The sequence below is a fragment of the Macrotis lagotis genome, chromosome X (assembly GCF_037893015.1).
Source record: "Macrotis lagotis isolate mMagLag1 chromosome X, bilby.v1.9.chrom.fasta, whole genome shotgun sequence".
Lineage (NCBI taxonomy): Eukaryota > Metazoa > Chordata > Mammalia > Peramelemorphia > Peramelidae > Macrotis > Macrotis lagotis.
Genome location: NC_133666.1, coordinates 684,200,324 through 684,219,485, shown reverse-complemented (window position 1 = coordinate 684,219,485; position 19,162 = coordinate 684,200,324). Strand labels below are relative to the sequence as shown.

At 48.5% G+C, this 19,162-nt stretch overlaps 1 protein-coding gene across 8 annotated transcripts in view; it reads right to left on the bottom strand.

The window, feature by feature from the left end:
* ACACB (acetyl-CoA carboxylase beta) overlaps window positions 1-19,162 on the bottom strand; it is a 119,335-nt gene that overhangs the window by 76,425 nt on the left and 23,748 nt on the right. For 7 of the 8 annotated variants that reach the window (XM_074206099.1, XM_074206101.1, XM_074206105.1 and 4 more), the window contains exons 3-4: window positions 3,778-3,910; window positions 460-598 (exon numbers count right to left, since the gene is read on the bottom strand). In XM_074206099.1, the coding sequence (XP_074062200.1) occupies window positions 460-598; window positions 3,778-3,910 (272 nt within the window). Of the gene's footprint in view, window positions 1-459; window positions 599-3,777; window positions 3,911-11,013; window positions 11,099-19,162 lie in introns of those variants that run through there. The other variant, XM_074206104.1, reaches the window with a different exon arrangement.

The window sequence follows — 19,162 nt, the reverse complement described above, 5'->3', positions numbered from 1 at the left end:
TGTCTGAGGCTGCATTTGAACTCAAGTCCTCCTGTCTCTAGGGCTGATGCTCTATCCATTGTGCCACTAGCTACTTTTATTTTTAAAGGGGGTTGAACATGGAGCTGGGACATTCTGGGGAAAATTCTACTGCTGACCCTTTGTAAGTACAGGGAACTCATCTCCACTCTAAGTCTCACTTGTATAATAATAAACTCAGTTTCTTCCTCACAAGGAGATTTGAGCAGCCGAAAAATTCTGTACAATTTAAATGTCAATGAATGGGATGATTGTGGATTCTAATGAAGTCAAGAAATACAAGAGGCAATATGGTGCAGCTTGAGGGGCAGCTATGGAGCTTGGGAGACTTGGATCCAAGGCCACATCCTGGCGGGTTAGGTGAATCTGAGTGAGAACTTCTCTAAGACCCAAGTCTCCACAGAGTGGCAGAGGAAGCTTCCACACTGGGAGACAAAATACCTGCATTGGCTTTGAGGTCCTCTGGGGTGACCATGACCACAAAGCGGATGGCCCTTTCATTTCGAAACATCTCATAGGCCCATCTTCGAATCGATCGCATACATTTGACAGCAGCGATGCCATTATTGGCAATGAGAACCTATAGGCAGAGACAAAGGAGAGAACCAGGCAAGGCATCAGTATCCAGGGCATCCAAGGAATGGATCCAGCCTAACTCTGGCCACCAGATATCGCCATATTGTGTGTATAAATCACAGGCCAGTGATGCTTCAAGGAGAAGAGACCTCAGAGACCATTTATCTAGATGACCTCCCTCATTTGACAGATGTTCAAAGTTAGAAAGGTAGTAATTCAATAGTAGGATTCAAACCCCAATCCTATGACTCTGATTCCCATCTTTGCTAATTTACCTGTAAAATGAGAATTAAAAATCCCATACTTCCTACCCCAGAAGAGTTGTTGTGAGGCTAAGAAAACGTACACTATACATTCTTATATAAATGAGAGCAATTAATCTCACTAAACGAGAATAAAATATAACAATTGCACATTTGACTGAAACGAACACTTTGAGGACCCATGATTTACTCACTGGTCACCCTTTCACCAACACAGATTTCAATCCCTTCTCTAACAGAGAGATTTTCTGGGAGGTATTATCATAGTTGGAAAATTCATCCTCCTGGGACCAACTGGATGATCACTCTCTCTGAACTTGGTGAGTCTTCAGCTGTCACCAGTCCTGTCAGTCCCCCAGGACCCCATCACTCCAAAATCAAAGGACAATGCTGACCATTCCCAATGACCCACAGTCCAAAAGGGCCGATCCCTTTCATGCATAATGTCTGAACCTTCAGACAGAGGAGAAAGGGTGATAGAAGAAGGGATAGAGGGGTAGGCAAGGAGCATGAGAGACCTGGTTGTATGAATCACATGCTGGAGGAAGATGGAAGCCAAGGGCAAATCCCATTCCTTCTGTGGGCTTGAGTCTCCCCATCTGTACTACTGAAAGGATTATTCATTTGAATGGGGTCCATCTTAGGAGTAGAGGCATAAGTCCTGGCGGGTGAGGGGGTGTGTGGGTCCCAGCATGCTGATGGTCCATAGATGCAGACCCCTCTCTAACTTGAATATGTATGTTATGCCATGCTGCTAACAAGATGTCAGATCTGGAGCTGGAATGGTCATAGATTTCTTTTCCTCAAAATTCCTCATTTTATAATTTGGTAGGGTCTTCAGTGGCATGCCCCAGGGATCTTGGATGGACACCATGCCCCTTAACATTTTAATAATGACCTGGTCAAAAGCAGAAATGTCATGCTCATCAAATTTCCAACAATTCCAAACTAGGAGAGATAGCTAGCACATAAAAGGTATCCAAATGACATAATTAAGATGATGTTCAATAGAGATAAATGTAAAATATTACTCTTGGGTTCAGGGGGGAAAATCCATTTCATAAGCAGTTATGGGGGGAGGGGTATGGTTAGGTTTATATAAAAATGATTGGGGGAGGGGAGGCCTTAGTGGAATGCAAGTAGAATTGGGTCAGCGAGGTGACATGGTTGCCAGAGAAACTACCCTGATCTTGGACTGGTCTCTGAGAGGCATAGCTTCTTGGAACAAGAAAGTCATCATCTCTCTGGACTCTGCTTCTCAGCCCTTAACCATTTCTGGAGAATGCACTCAGCTCTCTGATAAGCTGAAATGCAACCAGAATGATCCTTAAATTCATGACATACAAGGAACTGGGGATGTTTGGTTGGAAGGGAAGATGAAGGAAAGTCAGGTGAGCTAGCTACAAATATCTTTAAGGCTAGTAAGACTTCTTTAGTTTAGCCCCAAGTCAGAGGAGCAGGAGCACTGAGAAGAGGGAAAAGTAACAAAAGGCAGCCCAATAGCTCAGGTTGAGTTTGAGGACCACTCAGACCTCCAGATCATTTTCAGACAAACTTCTTTCTAACCTTCCTGACAGATGTCAGGAGAAACTTCTCTGACTGTAAGTGGAAGGGGATGTCTCAGCAGCTAGGGGGCTTTCCCAGGGAGAAGCTAGATGACCACTGATTTGGAAGACGTGGAATAGCTCACCCACGATCCCACAGGGAATGAGCGTCAGAACAAAAATATGAATTGGAGGGCCTCAAACCACAAACTCGTTGTACCTGGCTCATTCTGCCCCAGCCTGCCTCCTGTAATCAAATTGTATTTCCTTTCAAGAGATAAAGGCTGAATGGAACCGCCCCATTCCATGACCTGGCTTCTCATAGAGCTCTCAAAACTGGCACACAAGTTTGGCCAGAGACATTCCCGGGAACAAGAGAAGGTCAGCCTGCCTGCTCAGCCAGCCTCACCAAGGTTGCTGGTACAAGGTAAGAAAATGCGACTGACACTGCTCAATAAAAATCCCATGGAGCAGACCAGATGAGGACAAGGAGGAGGGCATCTCCCGCCTCGATGGATGGTGATTCAGTTGTAAGCTGCCCTCCTCGTGATGGCTCTGAAAGTGAGTTGGCCAAACAGGTACAGTTAGCCATCTGGCCCTGAGGCCAGAAAGAAGACCGGAACCATCTAGAGCCAGGAGGCCAACCTGGCTCTCCTAACCCCAAGTCTTGTGCTTTTTTCCTGGGACATGCTCCTTTGAAGGTACCCCTGAATCTGAAGCTCCTTAGAAGCAGGGAGGGTCTCCCCATCGTCCCCTGTGCCTGATCTGCCCAAAGTAGAAGCCATGCTTCTGTCAAATACCTGAATAAGGATGCCCCTCCCAGCCCTCTCCCAATTAATTCCACAACAGGTCAATTGAAGGATCACCCAGACTCAGAAAACCGTGTTCATAGAAGACAAATTCCCTGCCCTCAGACAGCTTACACTCTGGTGATGGGATATAACATGTCCCTAAACAATTGCAATGAAAGGTAGGTCAGGTTATAGGCAAAGGAAGGATGTCCTAAAGGAAGGAAGGCCAAACCGGAGTAAGGCTGAGCAGGAGAGAGGAGATTAAGGTGATGAGTGCCAGAAGAGAAAGGGGAGAAGGGATCCCCTAGTCTGACCCCCTCATTGTATAGAGAGAAAACTCAGGTTTGACAGCCAGTGAGGGACAAAGCAAGGATCTGTTACCTCAATTCTGGGGATTTTTCCAGTTGGGGAGTGTGAAGAAGGAGAAAGAAGGAAAGAGATGCAGAGGAGGAGAAATGAAGAGCAGGGGGAGGCCCTGGCCCAAAGTCACCCCAGCAAGGGGATGACAGAGGCAGCCACAAGTCCTGGGGGGTAGGGGTGCCCCAATACTGCCACTGAGGCCGAGGGAAAATGGAACATCAGTACCTTTTCAATAACGTGATTCCCCCCAAAGCGAGTTACAAACTCAGCTGGAGAGGCGACCGTGAAGTCCCGGTGAAGGTCCAATTTCTTCTGTTCTCGTCCTCTTTTCACTAGGTGCAGTCCTGACATGCTAGGCCTGGAGAGGAAAGATGAAGAATGCTGTCAGCAGAAATTTGGAGGCCTCGGCTCCCTAAGACTCATGAGTCAACACAGGGGGCCTCTGTGGAAAGAAGCAGCCCTGGGGTGGCCACCCAGGGGCATCAGAACACTGGGAGTGGGAGGGAACCTTGGCATCTGGGCCCACTCTCTGTTCCACTAGGAGAGGAAACAGGCCTGGCAGGGAAAACCACTTGGCCAAAGTCCTGCAGTAAGCCAGGGCAGAGGGAGGCCTGGAGTCCAGCTCTGCCAGCTCCCAGCTTCTAGCTCTGCCCACTGTGCCACTGGTGGCACAGACATACTAACATCTCAAAGGCCCGGGTTACCACCCAAACAGCTAGAAGGGCAAATGTGCAGGTGAGGCTCTATCTCCTCTCCTCACCTACAAGTATCTGAACTCTCTGTCCACCTCTCATTTTCTTTCTCTCAATCTCTCATTTACTTTCGATCTCTCTCTCTCTCTCTCTCTCTCTCTCTCACCCTGCCTGTCTCTTGTTTTCTCTCAATCTCTCTTGCTCTCATCTTTCAATCTCTCTAGTTTTTTCTCTTAATCTCTTGTTTGCTTTCTCTTAATCTTTTTCTCTGTTTCCCTCACTCCCCTCTTCCTTTCTTTCCCTCTCTTTTTTCTCTCATCTCTTTCTTCTCTTCTCTCATTCTTTTTCTCTCTCCCTCTTGTTTCTCTTTCCCCCTTTTCCCTCTCTCCTTTTCTTTCTCATCTCCCTCTTTCTCTTCTCTCTCCCTTCTGTTTCTCTCTACCCCTTTCTTTCTCTCTCCCCCCACAAGGGTCCTGACACAATGTTGGAATTTGGGGTTCACATACTCACACTACAAGGAGTCCTACCTCCTTCTAGTGTGGGGGCTGAGTTCACAGAGAAGAATACCGGGTCACCCGGCACCTTAGGAGGATGGGGGCCAGGGGCAGGAAGGGTTTCCAATTAAAAGGTTTGCTTAAAATGAAGAAAGGATTCATGTTGTCCTCGGTAGTATCCCCAAGCCCCAAGGGAAAGGCATCTATTAATTTTCCCTTAAAACAACAGGATTAAAAAATCACCATTTTCCAACAACACAATGAAAAAGAATGGTAGGAAGGGCACTAGTTGGGAGTCGGGAGTCCTGGGTTCGAAGCTTATTGGAATTTCTGACCCTACCATTAGCTCATTGTTCACCTATGAGTAACTCAGCTTCCTGCCCTGTCCAATATTGATGTTGGACTAGCATCAGAGTCATCTCCTGGGAGAGAAGAGGAGATTGCCTTGCCCAGGGTCAAGAGATGGCGCCAGGAGAGCAGGGCTTCCCAGCCAGCTCCTCTTCCTCTCCCAGGTGTCCTCCATCCTTCCATACCCTCCACTGAGGCTTAGATATCTACTAGGATCTCTTCCAGGACCAAGAGATTGGTCTTGATCCAAATAAGTGCTAGTTATTACCAACATTTTTCTTGAGGTGGGACAAAAAAGACTGTTTCTAGAGCTTTCCATATTGTCCAAATAATATCTTGTTTCCCCTAAATGTGCATACTCAGTATTGTTCCATTATGACTCATAAACCATGTCTGTACTGAAAAACAACATTAATAGATTACAAATCAGGGGAAGTCTAAAATGGGGAGAGGAGGAGAGGGGGGAGAGGGGAGAATCTGACCCCAAAGCATCTGGTTCAGCTGAAGCCCGCCCAGAACAGAAAAGTGACTTACCCCACCAGGATCTGAATCTGGATCTCAGACTCCAAATCCAACATCTGACCTAACTACATCCAGATGCCTCTCCTAATTGTGGCAGCTTAAAATAAAACTCCACAAAAAAAAACGCATTTTGAGTTTTTTAAATCCTCAGCATAGCAACATTTCTACATTCTTTAGGTTTTCGATGCACTTTCCCTAAGTGACCCTATAAGGTAATGAGAGGGTGCAAGGATTATTGTGCCTCTTTTAAAGAGGAGGAAATTGAGGCCCATCTAGATGAAGTGACTTACTCTCTGCACCTCTGGTGAAGGACGGTGCCATTTGGAAGACCCAACCCCAAGTTCCCTAAACCCCAAACCACTTATTTTACGACTACAGAGATTATGCCATGGGGAAAAGTTGGAAAGGAATCTGACTTGGTTGGGATGAGAACAGAGCTAGAAAATGTTAGCAATTAAGAGGTTCCAAGAAAGAATTTGGAGCCAGTTAGATGGTGCAATGGATAGAACAGCAGCGCAGAGTCAGGAGAATCTGAGTTCAGTTCTGTCCTCAGACACTAGCTTTGCTAGAGGGAGAGAGAGAGAGAGAGACAGAGAGACAGAGAGAGAGACAGAGAGAGAGACAGAGAGAGAGACAGAGAGACAGAGACAGAGACAGACAGATAGACAGAAGGAGAGACAAGAGACAGAGACAGAGAGAGACAGGTGAAAGCCCCTTCCACCCAGGTCCAGTTCAGCACCAGGGCTCCAATGGCCTTGGCCAAGATTTCCAAAGATCCTGTCCTTTTGATATCAAGCCTCACACCTGACTGACCATCTCCAACAGCTGAATCACCAGCCCATCCAAACACATTGCCCAAGGTCCCTGCAGCATGAGGAGGGACATTTCTATTTCAAGCCAAATCCTTAAGACAGGCTTTTATTTTTATCTGTTTTTTTAATTAAGTGTAGAAGAGCCAAGTGGGTCAATAGTTAAAACTACCAGAATCATGAGATAGCAGGACCAGAAGGGGCAGGAGAACCCAGAATCACAGGGGTCAGGGACTGGCAGATCCTAGGAACACAGAACTGTGGGCACCAGAGCCCTCAGAGAGGGGCATTTAAAACCCCCCATTCAACCAAAGCTCAGAGGTTGGGGTGATCTGTGCTGGGATCCGCTGAGGAGTGAGGAGTGGTTACTTCTAGAAAGTCTTCCTTGGAGAAAGCCACAGGTCATCCTCGGGGACCCCAAGGAAGGGTTGCCTGAGCTGCAAGAGAAATCAGGGAAAAGAGGAGGGACCTTCAGGTCGGACCCACACTCACCCAATGGTGCAGCATTTCTTTCTCCATGAAAATGAGGGGCTCGAGTCTGGTACCCCAGCCACCTCGAATATGCTAGTCTTCCAAGTAATGAATAATAAATGAATTCGGAAAGAAATGCTGAATGAAATCCGGAAAGACGGCTGATAGAACTAGTCCTATCCTACCGTCTCCCAGCATCCTCTGTGGAGGTGGAAGTGACAGAGAAAAACTGAGGGAATGGAAGGAGTCCTGGGTATGGAGCAGGAACCTCCCCCGTGGGAGATCCAAAGTATACCCATGTCCCACCCAACACCCTTTACAGGTGAGGAAACTGAGGCCAAGACTTACCCAGAATCTCATTACCAAGATGCTCATGTAGTAAGTATCTGGGCAAGAAGACTCTCCCTCAGGTCTCCTTGAAGATCCTTCCCCCAGGCCTCAGGGTTGCCTTTAAAATTCTCAGACCTTAGCTACAGAGTCATAGCCTGCCAGGCCCAGAGGGAAACTGGGAGCCACAAAATGTCAAGGCCAGAAGGGACACTGGAGATCCTTAATTTGTGTCTCAATCTGCCAACCATCTCATATGATAGAGAAGGAAACTGAGGCCCAGGGTCATGGACCCAAGTGGGAAAACAGGAACTGGAACCCAGGCCTGCTGTCTCCTAGACCAGGCCCCTGTCCTGGGCGGGGGGGGGGGGGCACCAAGATCACCTTAGCCACAGCCAACACCCAGCACTGGAATACAAGCCGTGAGGGGTCTAAGAGTGAGCAGATGGGGAGTTCATGGGCTGGATGGGCCTGGAGCTACATCAGTTCTCAGACTCTGTTTTCCTTCTGTAAAAATGGAATAATAACGCACCCCACTTTCAGAGGCTACTTTGAGTACACAAAAGGTACCCATTCTAGTCCCTTGAAAGAATGCCTCCCCTCTCTCAGCTAAATCTAACTCATCCTTCTATGCCCAGGCCAAGGCCTGCCTCTTCAGGAAGTTCTCCCAGACTTCACCAGCCTCCACTGAGCTCACCTACAGCTAACAATCTCACAGTCTGGAACACAAGGCTTGATAAGGAATTCTCTTGTAGATTTTAACTTATTTTACTATTATATATTTATTATATCTTATTAATACTGAGATGATCTGTTTTTTATAGTCTGTAACACAGCTTGATAAGGAATTCTCTTGTAGATATTAATTTGTATTATATTATTATAGAAAATATAAATTTATTATATCTTATTAAAACTAAGCTCTCCTACTTTTTATAATCTACACATGGTTTGATAAGGAATTTTCTTGTAGATATTAATTCATTATATTATTATTAATTCACTATATTTTATTAATATTAAGCTCTCTGACTTTTTACAGTCTGTAAATATATTAACTATTGTTATTAATACTGAGCTTACCTACTTCTGACAGTCTTCCCATCTGTAACAATTATCTTGACAAGGAATTAGCTTAAATAGATTAATTTATCATATTATTACAAACTATAACATTCAATTTATTATATCATTAATACTGAACTCGCCTACCCCTGACATCTTACTGTCTGAATTGTTTGATAAGGAATTCTCTTAAGTATATTAATCTATTATATTTTACATAATATTATACTTATTATATCATTAATACTGAGCCCTACTACCTCTGACAGACTGACTGTAACACATAGCTTGAGAAGGAATTCTCTTGTAGATATTTATTATTATATTATAATACATTAATTTATTATAGAAATTAATACTAAGCTCTTCTTTTTACAGTCTGTAACACATGGATTGACAAGGAATTCTCTTGTACATATTAATTTATTATATCTGAATTTATTATTTCTTATTAATACTAGGTTTGTCTACTTTTTACAGTCTGTAAATATATTAATTTATTATCATTAATACTGAGCTTACCTACCTCTGATAGTCTTATGGTCTGTAAGAAATACTGTGATAAGGAATTATCTTAAATAGATTAATCTATAATATTATCACATAATATAACATTCAATTTATTATATCATTAATACTGAACTTGCCTCCCATTGACATTTTTCTGTCTGAAACACATGGATTGATAAGGAATTCTCTTCTATTAATTTATTCCCATTAACATTGCGCTCACCTACCTCTGACAGTCTTACTATCTATAACAAATGGCTTGATAAGGAATTCTCTTATATTAATTTATTTTCATTAATGTTGAGCTCACCTACCTCTGACAGGCTTCTGAAATATCTTGATGAGGAATTCTCTTAAATATATTAATTTATTATAAATGTTATTAACTGTATTATTTATTATATAGTATTACTGAGCTCTCCTACCTGATAGGCTTATGCTCTGTAACACACAGCTTGATAAGGAATTCTCTTAAATATATTAATTTATTATAAATGTTATTAACTGGATTATTTATTATATAGTATTACTGCTGAGCTCTCCTATCTCTGATAGGCTTACACTTTGTAACACACAGCTTGGTAAGGAATTCTCTTAAGTGTATTCAGTTTTCCCTTTTCTGAGCTAGGCTGTGATTCTTGGAGGGCAGATTTTGTCTCAGACACTTCTCACTCTAGGGAATTCCACAATTACAATGTGTTCAGTCAGCCCTGATCTGACTCTTCCCAAGCTCTGGCTGCCTCTACTGGGTCCATGTGCCTCTGGTCCCTTCTGGACGTGTCCGTTCCTGCTCTTGCCACCTCAGGTCTCATCTCCTACCTGGGTACAGTAAGCAACCATTTACCTGAGAGTTTTTCACCCAGATCCTAAGAATTTAACCTCCCTGATGCTGTGGAGTCCAAGCTGCGCTCTTAACTCGCCAAAGAAGGTCTATCCAAAAACTGTGTTTTGATAAAGCACCCCAAGAAGAAGACTTAGGGGACTTTCAACCTGCAGCTCAAACACCAGAGATCCAAAGAGCAAAGTCTCCCCAGGAGAAAAAGAGAACTGGGGAAACTGAGGAGCAAAGAAGACAATTAAGACTGCTTTCATATTCAAACACGGCCTCACTATTTTTATACATGACTTCTGTATTATTTTAGAGAGGAAAAAACACTGCTCACACAGTTTTTTTTCCAGAGAGTGGCTGCTCACTCATTCCCCATGGAATACCAGGTTCTGGGGAACACAGTTTGGGAAACACTGCCCTGGGGGAGACATCAAAGTCCCCTTCTAGCAATCCAGCAAAGAAAATACAAAGATTGAGCAACAAGTCAAGAAGGAAGTTGAATGTTTTATGAAATAAAAAAGTTGTTATAATTTCATAAACCAAGAGCAAAAAAAAATTCTCTTTTTAAAGCTTGAATGGAGTCCCTTGAGTCTAAAATCCCAAGTCTAACAGCTGGGTCCCTCAATTATCTGCCTAATAGCAGACTTTCTTGTAATCTGGATAAATGAGTGCAAGCCCACTCAAAGTCTCCCATGATGCCACACAACGTGGCATGGGGGTGACCCCGAAGAAATGATCCTGAAGTGCCCTGGCTGTGCCAGCCTGGTGGGGCTGCTGATGGATCATCTGCAGCCAGCCAAGGAAGTCAGCAGCAGCCAGTCCAGAGGCTCACCACCTTCCTCCTGACCTCTACCTCGTGGCCATAAATAGATAAAATAACCCGGACAACAATTCCCATCTATAGGCGCTGTCTTGTGCTGTTTTCCAAGCTTGGGATGGGTCCAGTTGGATACATAATCAATCATTGGTGGATCATCAATTGGTCTTACTTCAAAGTCTGCACCCCTCTCCAAAGAAGTCACCCCAGTCCCCCCCCCCCCAGGAGTCACATTCTCTGGGCCAGGCCCAATTCTCGGGATGCCTCTCTCCTTTTAATACCAAGCTCTCCCACCTCGGTAACACATGGCTTGATAAGGACTTCTCTTCAGTACGTTAATTTATTATCCGTAATACCGAGTTACCCACCTCTGGCAGTCTCAGCATCTGTGACAAATGCCTCGTTACAAGATCAGCCCCTCACTTCCCTTCCAGGGAGGCTCCGGTCCGCATCCCACCCCCCACTGCACCCCAGGCTGGGTCCATCGAGCCATGGGAACCCGGCAGAGGGTCCCGCCAGCCCCTAGCTGGAAACAGCACAAGTCAAGGGAAGGGGAGAAATGAGCCAGCTGACTTACTTGCCTTGGAAGCCCAGGAAGCCCCCCAGGACTTTCCGGGGCTCATGCCCATACTAGCCCTGCGGTCATCGGGGCAGCTCCTGTGCCCCCGGCGGGCCCAGCGGTAGCCGGGGGGGATGCCCGGGCCGCGGCGGGGAGGGGCAGGAGCCTGCCCCCGGGGCCGGCGCTGCCGGACCACCCCTCTCCAAAGCCTTTACTCGCCTGCCAGCCAAACACTCCGCCTCCTCCTCCTCCTCCTCCTCCTCCTCCTCCTCCTCCTCCTCCTCCTCCTCCTCCTGCTCTTCCTCTCATCTCTCCAGGCACCGAAACCTACTGAGACTTGAGCCGGCCTCCCCTTCCATTCTGAAATAGGACCTGCCTCTAAGTTTCCAGGGCAAGGCTGCACCGGCCTCCATGGCTCTCGCGCCCCTCCCCCAGCCCGCTCCTCGCCAGGCCCGAGGCGGCGCGGCGGGGGCTCGCGAGCAGCCCCGAGTGGTGCCCCGGAGAAGTTCTCCCGAAGGGCAGCCCCAGCTCGGGAGCCCCGGCCTCCGGGGTCCGGAGAAGGCCGCCCGAGACTGACCGGCAGGCTGGGCTGCCCCCGCCCGCCCCAGGGAGAGGGGAACTGACAGGGGACCCCCCAGGGAGAGGGGGAACTGACAGGAGACCTTGACCCCCCAGGGAGAGGGGGAACTGACAAGGGACCCACCCAGGGAGAGGGGAAACTGACAAGGGACCTTGACCCCTCCCCGGGAGAGGGGAAACTGACAGGAGACCTTGACCCCCCAGGGAGAGGGGGAACTGACAAGGGACCCCCCAGGGAGAGGGGGAACTGACAAGGGACGCCCCCAGGGAGAGGGGGAACTGACAGGAGACCTTGACCCCCCAGGGAGAGGGGGAACTGACAAGAGACCTTGACCCCCCCCAGGGAGAGGGGGAACTGACAGGAGACCTTGACCCCCCAGGGAGAGGGGGAACTGACAGGGGACCCCCCCAGGGAGAGGGGGAACTGACAGGAGACCTTGACCCCCCAGGGAGAGGGGGAACTGACAAGAGACCTTGACCCCCCCCAGGGAGAGGGGGAACTGACAGGAGACCTTGACCCCCCAGGGAGAGGGGGAACTGACAGGGGACCCCCCCCAGGGAGAGGGGGAACTGACAGGAGACCTTGACCCCCCCCAGGGAGAGGGGGAACTGACAGGAGACCTTGACCCCCCCCCAGGGAGAGGGGAAACTGACAAGAGACCTTGACCCCCCCCAGGGAGAGGGGAAACTGACAAGAGACCTTGACCCCCCCCAGGGAGAGGGGGAACTGACAGGGGACCCCCCCCAGGGAGAGGGGGAACTGACAGGAGACCTTGACCCCCCAGGGAGAGGGGGAACTGACAGGAGACCTTGACCCCCCAGGGAGAGGGGGAACTGACAAGAGACCTTGACCCCCCAGGGAGAGGGGGAACTGACAGGAGACCTTGACCCCCCAGGGAGAGGGGGAACTGACAAGAGACCTTGACCCCCCCCCAGGGAGAGGGGGAAACTGACAAGAGACCTTGACCCCCCCCCAGGGAGAGGGGGAACTGACAGGGGACCCCCCCCAGGGAGAGGGGGAACTGACAGGAGACCTTGACCCCCCCCAGGGAGAGGGGGAACTGACAGGAGACCTTGACCCCCCCAGGGAGAGGGGAAACTGACAAGGGACCTTGACCCCCCCCCCAGGGAGAGGGGGAACTGACAGGAGACCTTGATCCCCCCCCAGGGAGAGGGGGAACTGACAAGAGACCTTGACCCCCCCCCAGGGAGAGGGGGAACTGACAAGGGACCTTGACCCCCCCCAGGGAGAGGGGGAACTGACAAGGGACCCCCCCAGGGAGAGGGGAAACTGACAAGGGACCCCCCCAGGGAGAGGGGAACTGACAAGAGACCTTGACCCCCCCCCAGGGAGAGGGGGAACTGACAAGGGACCTTGACCCCCCCCAGGGAGAGGGGGAACTGACAAGGGACCCCCCCCAGGGAGAGGGGAAACTGACAAGGGACCTTGACCCCCCCCCCAGGGAGAGGGGAAACTGACAAGGGACCTTGACCCCCCCCCCAGGGAGAGGGGAAACTGACAAGGGACCTTGACCCCCCAGGGAGAGGGGGAACTGACAAGGGACCTTGACCCCCCAGGGAGAGGGGGAACTGACAAGAGACCTTGACCCCCCCCCAGGGAGAGGGGAAACTGACAAGAGACCTTGACCCCCCCCCAGGGAGAGGGGGGAACTGACAGGGGACCCCCCCCAGGGAGAGGGGGAACTGACAGGAGACCTTGACCCCCCCAGGGAGAGGGGGAACTGACAGGAGACCTTGACCCCCCCAGGGAGAGGGGAAACTGACAAGGGACCTTGACCCCCCCCAGGGAGAGGGGGAACTGACAGGAGACCTTGATCCCCCCCCAGGGAGAGGGGGAACTGACAAGAGACCTTGACCCCCCCCCAGGGAGAGGGGGAACTGACAAGGGACCTTGACCCCCCCCAGGGAGAGGGGGAACTGACAAGGGACCCCCCCAGGGAGAGGGGAAACTGACAAGGGACCCCCCCAGGGAGAGGGGAACTGACAAGAGACCTTGACCCCCCCCAGGGAGAGGGGGAACTGACAAGGGACCTTGACCCCCCCCAGGGAGAGGGGGAACTGACAAGGGGACCCCCCCCAGGGAGAGGGGGAAACTGACAAGGGACCTTGACCCCCCCAGGGAGAGGGGAAACTGACAAGGGACCTTGACCCCCCCCCCCAGGGAGAGGGGAAACTGACAAGGGACCTTGACCCCCCAGGGAGAGGGGGAACTGACAAGGGACCTTGACCCCCTAGGGAGAGGGGAAACTGACAAGGGACCTTGACCCCCCCCCAGGGAGAGGGGGAAACTGACAAGGGACCTTGACCCCCCCCCCAGGGAGAGGGGAAACTGACAAGGGACCCCCCAGGGAGAGGGGAAACTGACAAGGGACCTTGACCCCCCCCCCAGGGAGAGGGGGAAACTGACAAGGGACCTTGACCCCCCCCCCAGGGAGAGGGGAAACTGACAAGGGACCCCCCCCAGGGAGAGGGGGAACTGACAAGGGACCTTGACCCCCCCCAGGGAGAGGGGAACTGACAAGAGACCTTGACCCCCCCAGGGAGAGGGGGAACTGACAAGGGACCTTGACCCCCCCCAGGGAGAGGGGAAACTGACAAGGGACCCCCCAGGGAGAGGGGGAACTGACAAGGGACCCCCCAGGGAGAGGGGGAACTGACAGGAGACCTTGATCCCCCCCCCCCAGGGAGAGGGGGAACTGACAAGAGACCTTGACCCCCCCCCCAGGGAGAGGGGAAACTGACAGGGGACCCCCCCAGGGAGAGGGCGAACTGACAGGAGACCTTGACCCCCCAGGGAGAGGGGGAACTGACAAGGGACCCCCCAGGGAGAGGGGGAACTGACAGGAGACCTTGATCCCCCCCCCAGGGAGAGGGGGAACTGACAAGAGACCTTGATCCCCCCCCCCAGGGAGAGGGGGAACTGACAGGGGACCCCCCAGGGAGAGGGGGGAACTGACAGGGGACCCCCCAGGGAGAGGGGGAACTGACAGGAGACCTTGATCCCCCCCCAGGGAGAGGGGGAACTGACAGGGGACCCCCCAGGGAGAGGGGGAACTGACAGGAGACCTTGATCCCCCCCCCAGGGGAAACTGACAGGAGACCTTGACCCCCCCAGGGAGAGGGGAAACTGACAAGGGACCCCCCAGGGAGAGGGGGAACTGACAGGAGACCTTGATCCCCCCCCCAGGGAGAGGGGGAACTGACAAGAGACCTTGACCCCCCCCAGGGAGAGGGGAAACTGACAAGGGACCTTGACCCCCCCCAGGGAGAGGGGGAACTGACAAGGGACCTTGACCCCCCCCCCCCCAGGGAGAGGGGGAACTGACAGGAGACCTTGACCCCCCCCAGGGGAAACTGACAGGAGACCTTGACCCCCCCAGGGAGAGGGGAAACTGACAAGGGACCCCCCAGGGAGAGGGGGAACTGACAGGAGACCTTGATCCCCCCCCAGGGAGAGGGGGAACTGACAGGGGACCCCCCCCAGGGAGAGGGGGAACTGACAAGGGACCTTGACCCCCCCCCAGGGAGAGGGGGAACTGACAAGGGACCTTGACCCCCCCAGGGAGAGGGGGAACTGACAAGGGACCTTGGCCCCCCTCCCAGAGCTGGAGCAGAGGAGCCCAAGGGAGGGGGCTTTGTCAAGGTCAGACATATCAGTATGATATTGAGAGGGTCTCTCTCAGGAGGAAAGGCCAGACTAAGCAGGGCTCCTCCACCTGGGAACTCCCCAATAGCAAAAATATTCTTCTCTCCTCCAGTACCTAGCAGCCCAGAACCATCTGCTATGTAGTGGCCAGATTTCCTCCAAATTTCCTATTTAACTTAAAGGTCAGTGGCACAAGTACTATTTTAACCAAGAAGGAAACTGAGGCAAAGGTTCAGGGAGGTGATATGAACACTGTCTTTTAGTCACATCTGACTCTACATGATCCCATCTGGAGGATTCCTGGCAGAGCTACTGAAGCGGCTTGTCATTTCCTTCTCCAGTTTATTTTACAGATGAGGAAACTTAGACCAACCGGGCGAAGAGCCTTGCTTAGAATCACTCGGCTAGGAAGGACAGATGCATTTGAACCCATTTGACTCTATGCCCTAAGCTAACTACTGCGCCACCTAGCTGCCCAATAGTAAACAATACCACTATTCATTCTATACGCTTCTATTTTAGGAAGAGACATAGACTAGACCTGGACAAGACCCTCATTTTATAGATGAGAAAACACAATCCAACCCCATCTTTTTCCCATTAAACAAGAGACTGAAGGGTTTAAGTAACTCAAAATGCTTTGCAAATATAAATCAGAATTTGAATTCAAGTCCTTCCTGATCCCAAGTCCTGGGCTCCAATCCATTATACAACTGCTTCTTCCATAGCCCAAAGCTGAATTAGAAGGTCAAATGCTACTCCTCCATGATATCTCTCCAGTCTTTCTTCCCAGATGGAAATGATCTGTCTCAAATTTGACTTTTATTTACCTTTCAAATAATTATACTCTTGTTTCATTTTAATTTATATAGACTTATATGGAAAGATATCTATATTTCTTTATATGTATACGAATGTACGTATGCCTTTGATCCAGCAATACCACTACTGGGTATAGACCCTGAAGAGATCATGAAAAAGGGTAAAAACATCACTTGTACAAAAATATTCATAGCAGCCCTGTTTGTGGTGGCAAAGAATTGGATATTGAGTGAATGTCCATCAATTGGGGAATGGCTTAAAAATTGTGGTATAGGTATATCATGGAACACTATTGTTCTATTAGAAACCAGGAGGGATGGGAATTCAGGGAAGCCTGGAGGGATTTGTATGAATTGATGCTGAACGAGATGAGCAGAACCAGAAAAACATTGTACACCCTAACAGCAAAATGGGGGTGATGATCAACCTTGATGGGCTTGCTCTTATCATAAGTGCAACAATCAGGGACAATTTTAGGGCATCTGCAATGGAGAATACCTTCTGTATCCAGAGAAAGAATTGTGGAGTTTGAACAAAGACCAAAGACTATTACCTTTAATTTTTGTTTTGTTTTGTTTTTTAGATTTTTTGCAAGGCAAACGGGGTTAAGTGGCTCACCCAAGGCCACGCAGCTAGGTAATTATTAAGTGTCTGAGACCGGATTTGAACCCAGGTCCTCCTGACTCCAAGGCTGGTGCTTTATCCACTACACCACCTAGCCACCCTATTACCTTTAATTTAAAAAAAAACCGTTATCTTATTATGTAATCTTACTATCTTTTCAATTTTTTTCTTAAGGATACAATTTCTCAACATATTCAATTTAGATGAATGTATAGCATGGAAACATTGTAAAGACTAACAGACTGCCTTCTGGGAGTGAGGTGGGGGAGGAAGTGAGATGTGGGGAAAAATTGTAAAATTCAAAAATAAATTTATTTTTTAAAAAAGGTATGTATGTATGTATATGTATATAAAAACCCCTTTCCACCTGATGGGGGACATTAGGTGGTAATGGAGTCAGAAAGTCTCATCTTGAGTTCAAATCTGCCCTCAGACATTTACCAGTTGTGTGATCCTGGGCAAGTCATTTCTCCCTATTTTCTCAGTTTCTTCATCTGTAAAATGAGTTAGAGAAGGAAATCACAAACAGGATCTTTGCCCAAGAAAACTCCAAATGAAATCCCAGAGTTGGACATGACTGAGAAACTGCTCACACAGTTTTTTCCCAGAGAGTGGCTGCTCACTCATTCCCCATGGAATACCAGGTTCTGGGGAACACAGTTTGGGAAACACTGCCCTGGGAGAGACATCAAAGTCCCCTTCTAGCAATCCAGCAAAGAAAATACAAAGATTGAGCAATAAGTCAAGAAGGAAGTTGAATGTTTTATGAAATAAAAAAAAAGTTGTAATAATTTCAAAAACCAAGAGCAAAAACAATCCACTTAATGAAAATTTGATGAGAGAATGAATTTTCATTCTGGACACTATAAGGAGGGAAAAAAATATGCTGAATGATAGAGGCATACTGACAGACAACTCTGCCCTCCAAAATCTCACTCCTCTTCATGCTACTGTTTCCTAGATTTGACCAGCCTGGGTGGAAGGTATTTAGATAATGACAGAATAAGCATTCCATAAATATGATTAGCCAGCTGTTCATAAACCCTTTCTTTCAAAGGCATGAAAAATACAGTCTGAATAGAAAGTAACTAATAGGTGTCTGAATCAATGGAATTATCCTAGTCATGGTGCATCCTAGACTCCTCTAAAAAGGACCTCAGAGGCCATGAAGACTATTCCCCTCATTCTACTGGGGTACAGAGAGGTGATGGGATTTGCTCCAGATCAACATAGTAGAATGAAGGCCCTCTGAGTCAGTCTTATGAAGCTTCAACAAGTGGGGAGTGGGGGTGTCAAAGGCAAACAGACCCTGGCCTCCAGGAGTTAGCATGTAAACAGCTTTGGACAAATGAGATCTATGCAATCATTCAGAGGAATTGATCCCAGAGGGCAGGCACTAGAATTCAAAATTCCCATGTTTTATTTTTAAACTTTTTTTTAACCAATTGTTAATCAGACATTTTCCTGTGTCCAATTTCATCAACTTTTTTTTTTGTTTCCATGCTGTCCATTGATCCAAATTGAGTGTGATGAAAGAGAAATCATATCCTTAAGGAAGAGACAAGACGTCTAAGTGGTAACAAGATCAGACAATAAGATATCTGGTTTTTTTTTTCTAAATTAAAGGGAATAGTCCTTGCACTTTGTTCAAACTCCACAGCTCCTTATCTGGATACAGCTGGCACTCTCCTTTGCAGACAGCCCAAAATTGTTCCCGATTGTTGCACTGATGGAATGAGCAAGTCCTTCAAGGTTGATCATCACCCCCATGTTGCTGTTGGGGTGTACAGTGTTTTTCTGGTTCTGCTCATCTCACTCCAATTTTATCAACTCTTGAAGGAGACAGAACAGCTACTAAAATAAAAGACTTGGATGCTGGAGGGGAGAAGAATCAAGGCTGGTAGTAAGTAATTAACTTTGCCCTTCCTATTGGCCACTTAGTTATTTAGATGAACCAAAGTGTAGATCAGCTTATGAAAGTTCAATGACAGATTTTTAAGCACCTGGAGTCAGGGGACCTGGGTTCAAATCCTACATCAGACAGTCCTAAATTGTGAGACTCTTGGTCAATTCATTCCCCTCTCAGAACCTCAGTATACTCATCTGTGGATGGTCAAGCATCATCTAAACCATTTTTACTGAAGAAATGGATGCCATCATCATCTTTCTATTATTTTTCCACCTAGCCATAGTTCCATCATCAGTGAAAAGAGGGAACAGTCATTTCCACTTTTCCTCAGATACTATAAAGGATCTTTTCCCCCATCATCTTTTTCCCTCAAACCAGCAGAAGGGGAAGGGAAGGCTACTAACAAAATGCTCTCCATTCATGCCCCTACATCTACTCTCTCTAGGGGTCCAAAGATAAACTGACTCTCATACTTTGAGGAGGGGTGAGGTTGAAATAAGAAATTATAGCAATGTACTTGACCCTTTAAAGAGAAATTGTTATTAATATACCCATTTTACAGATAA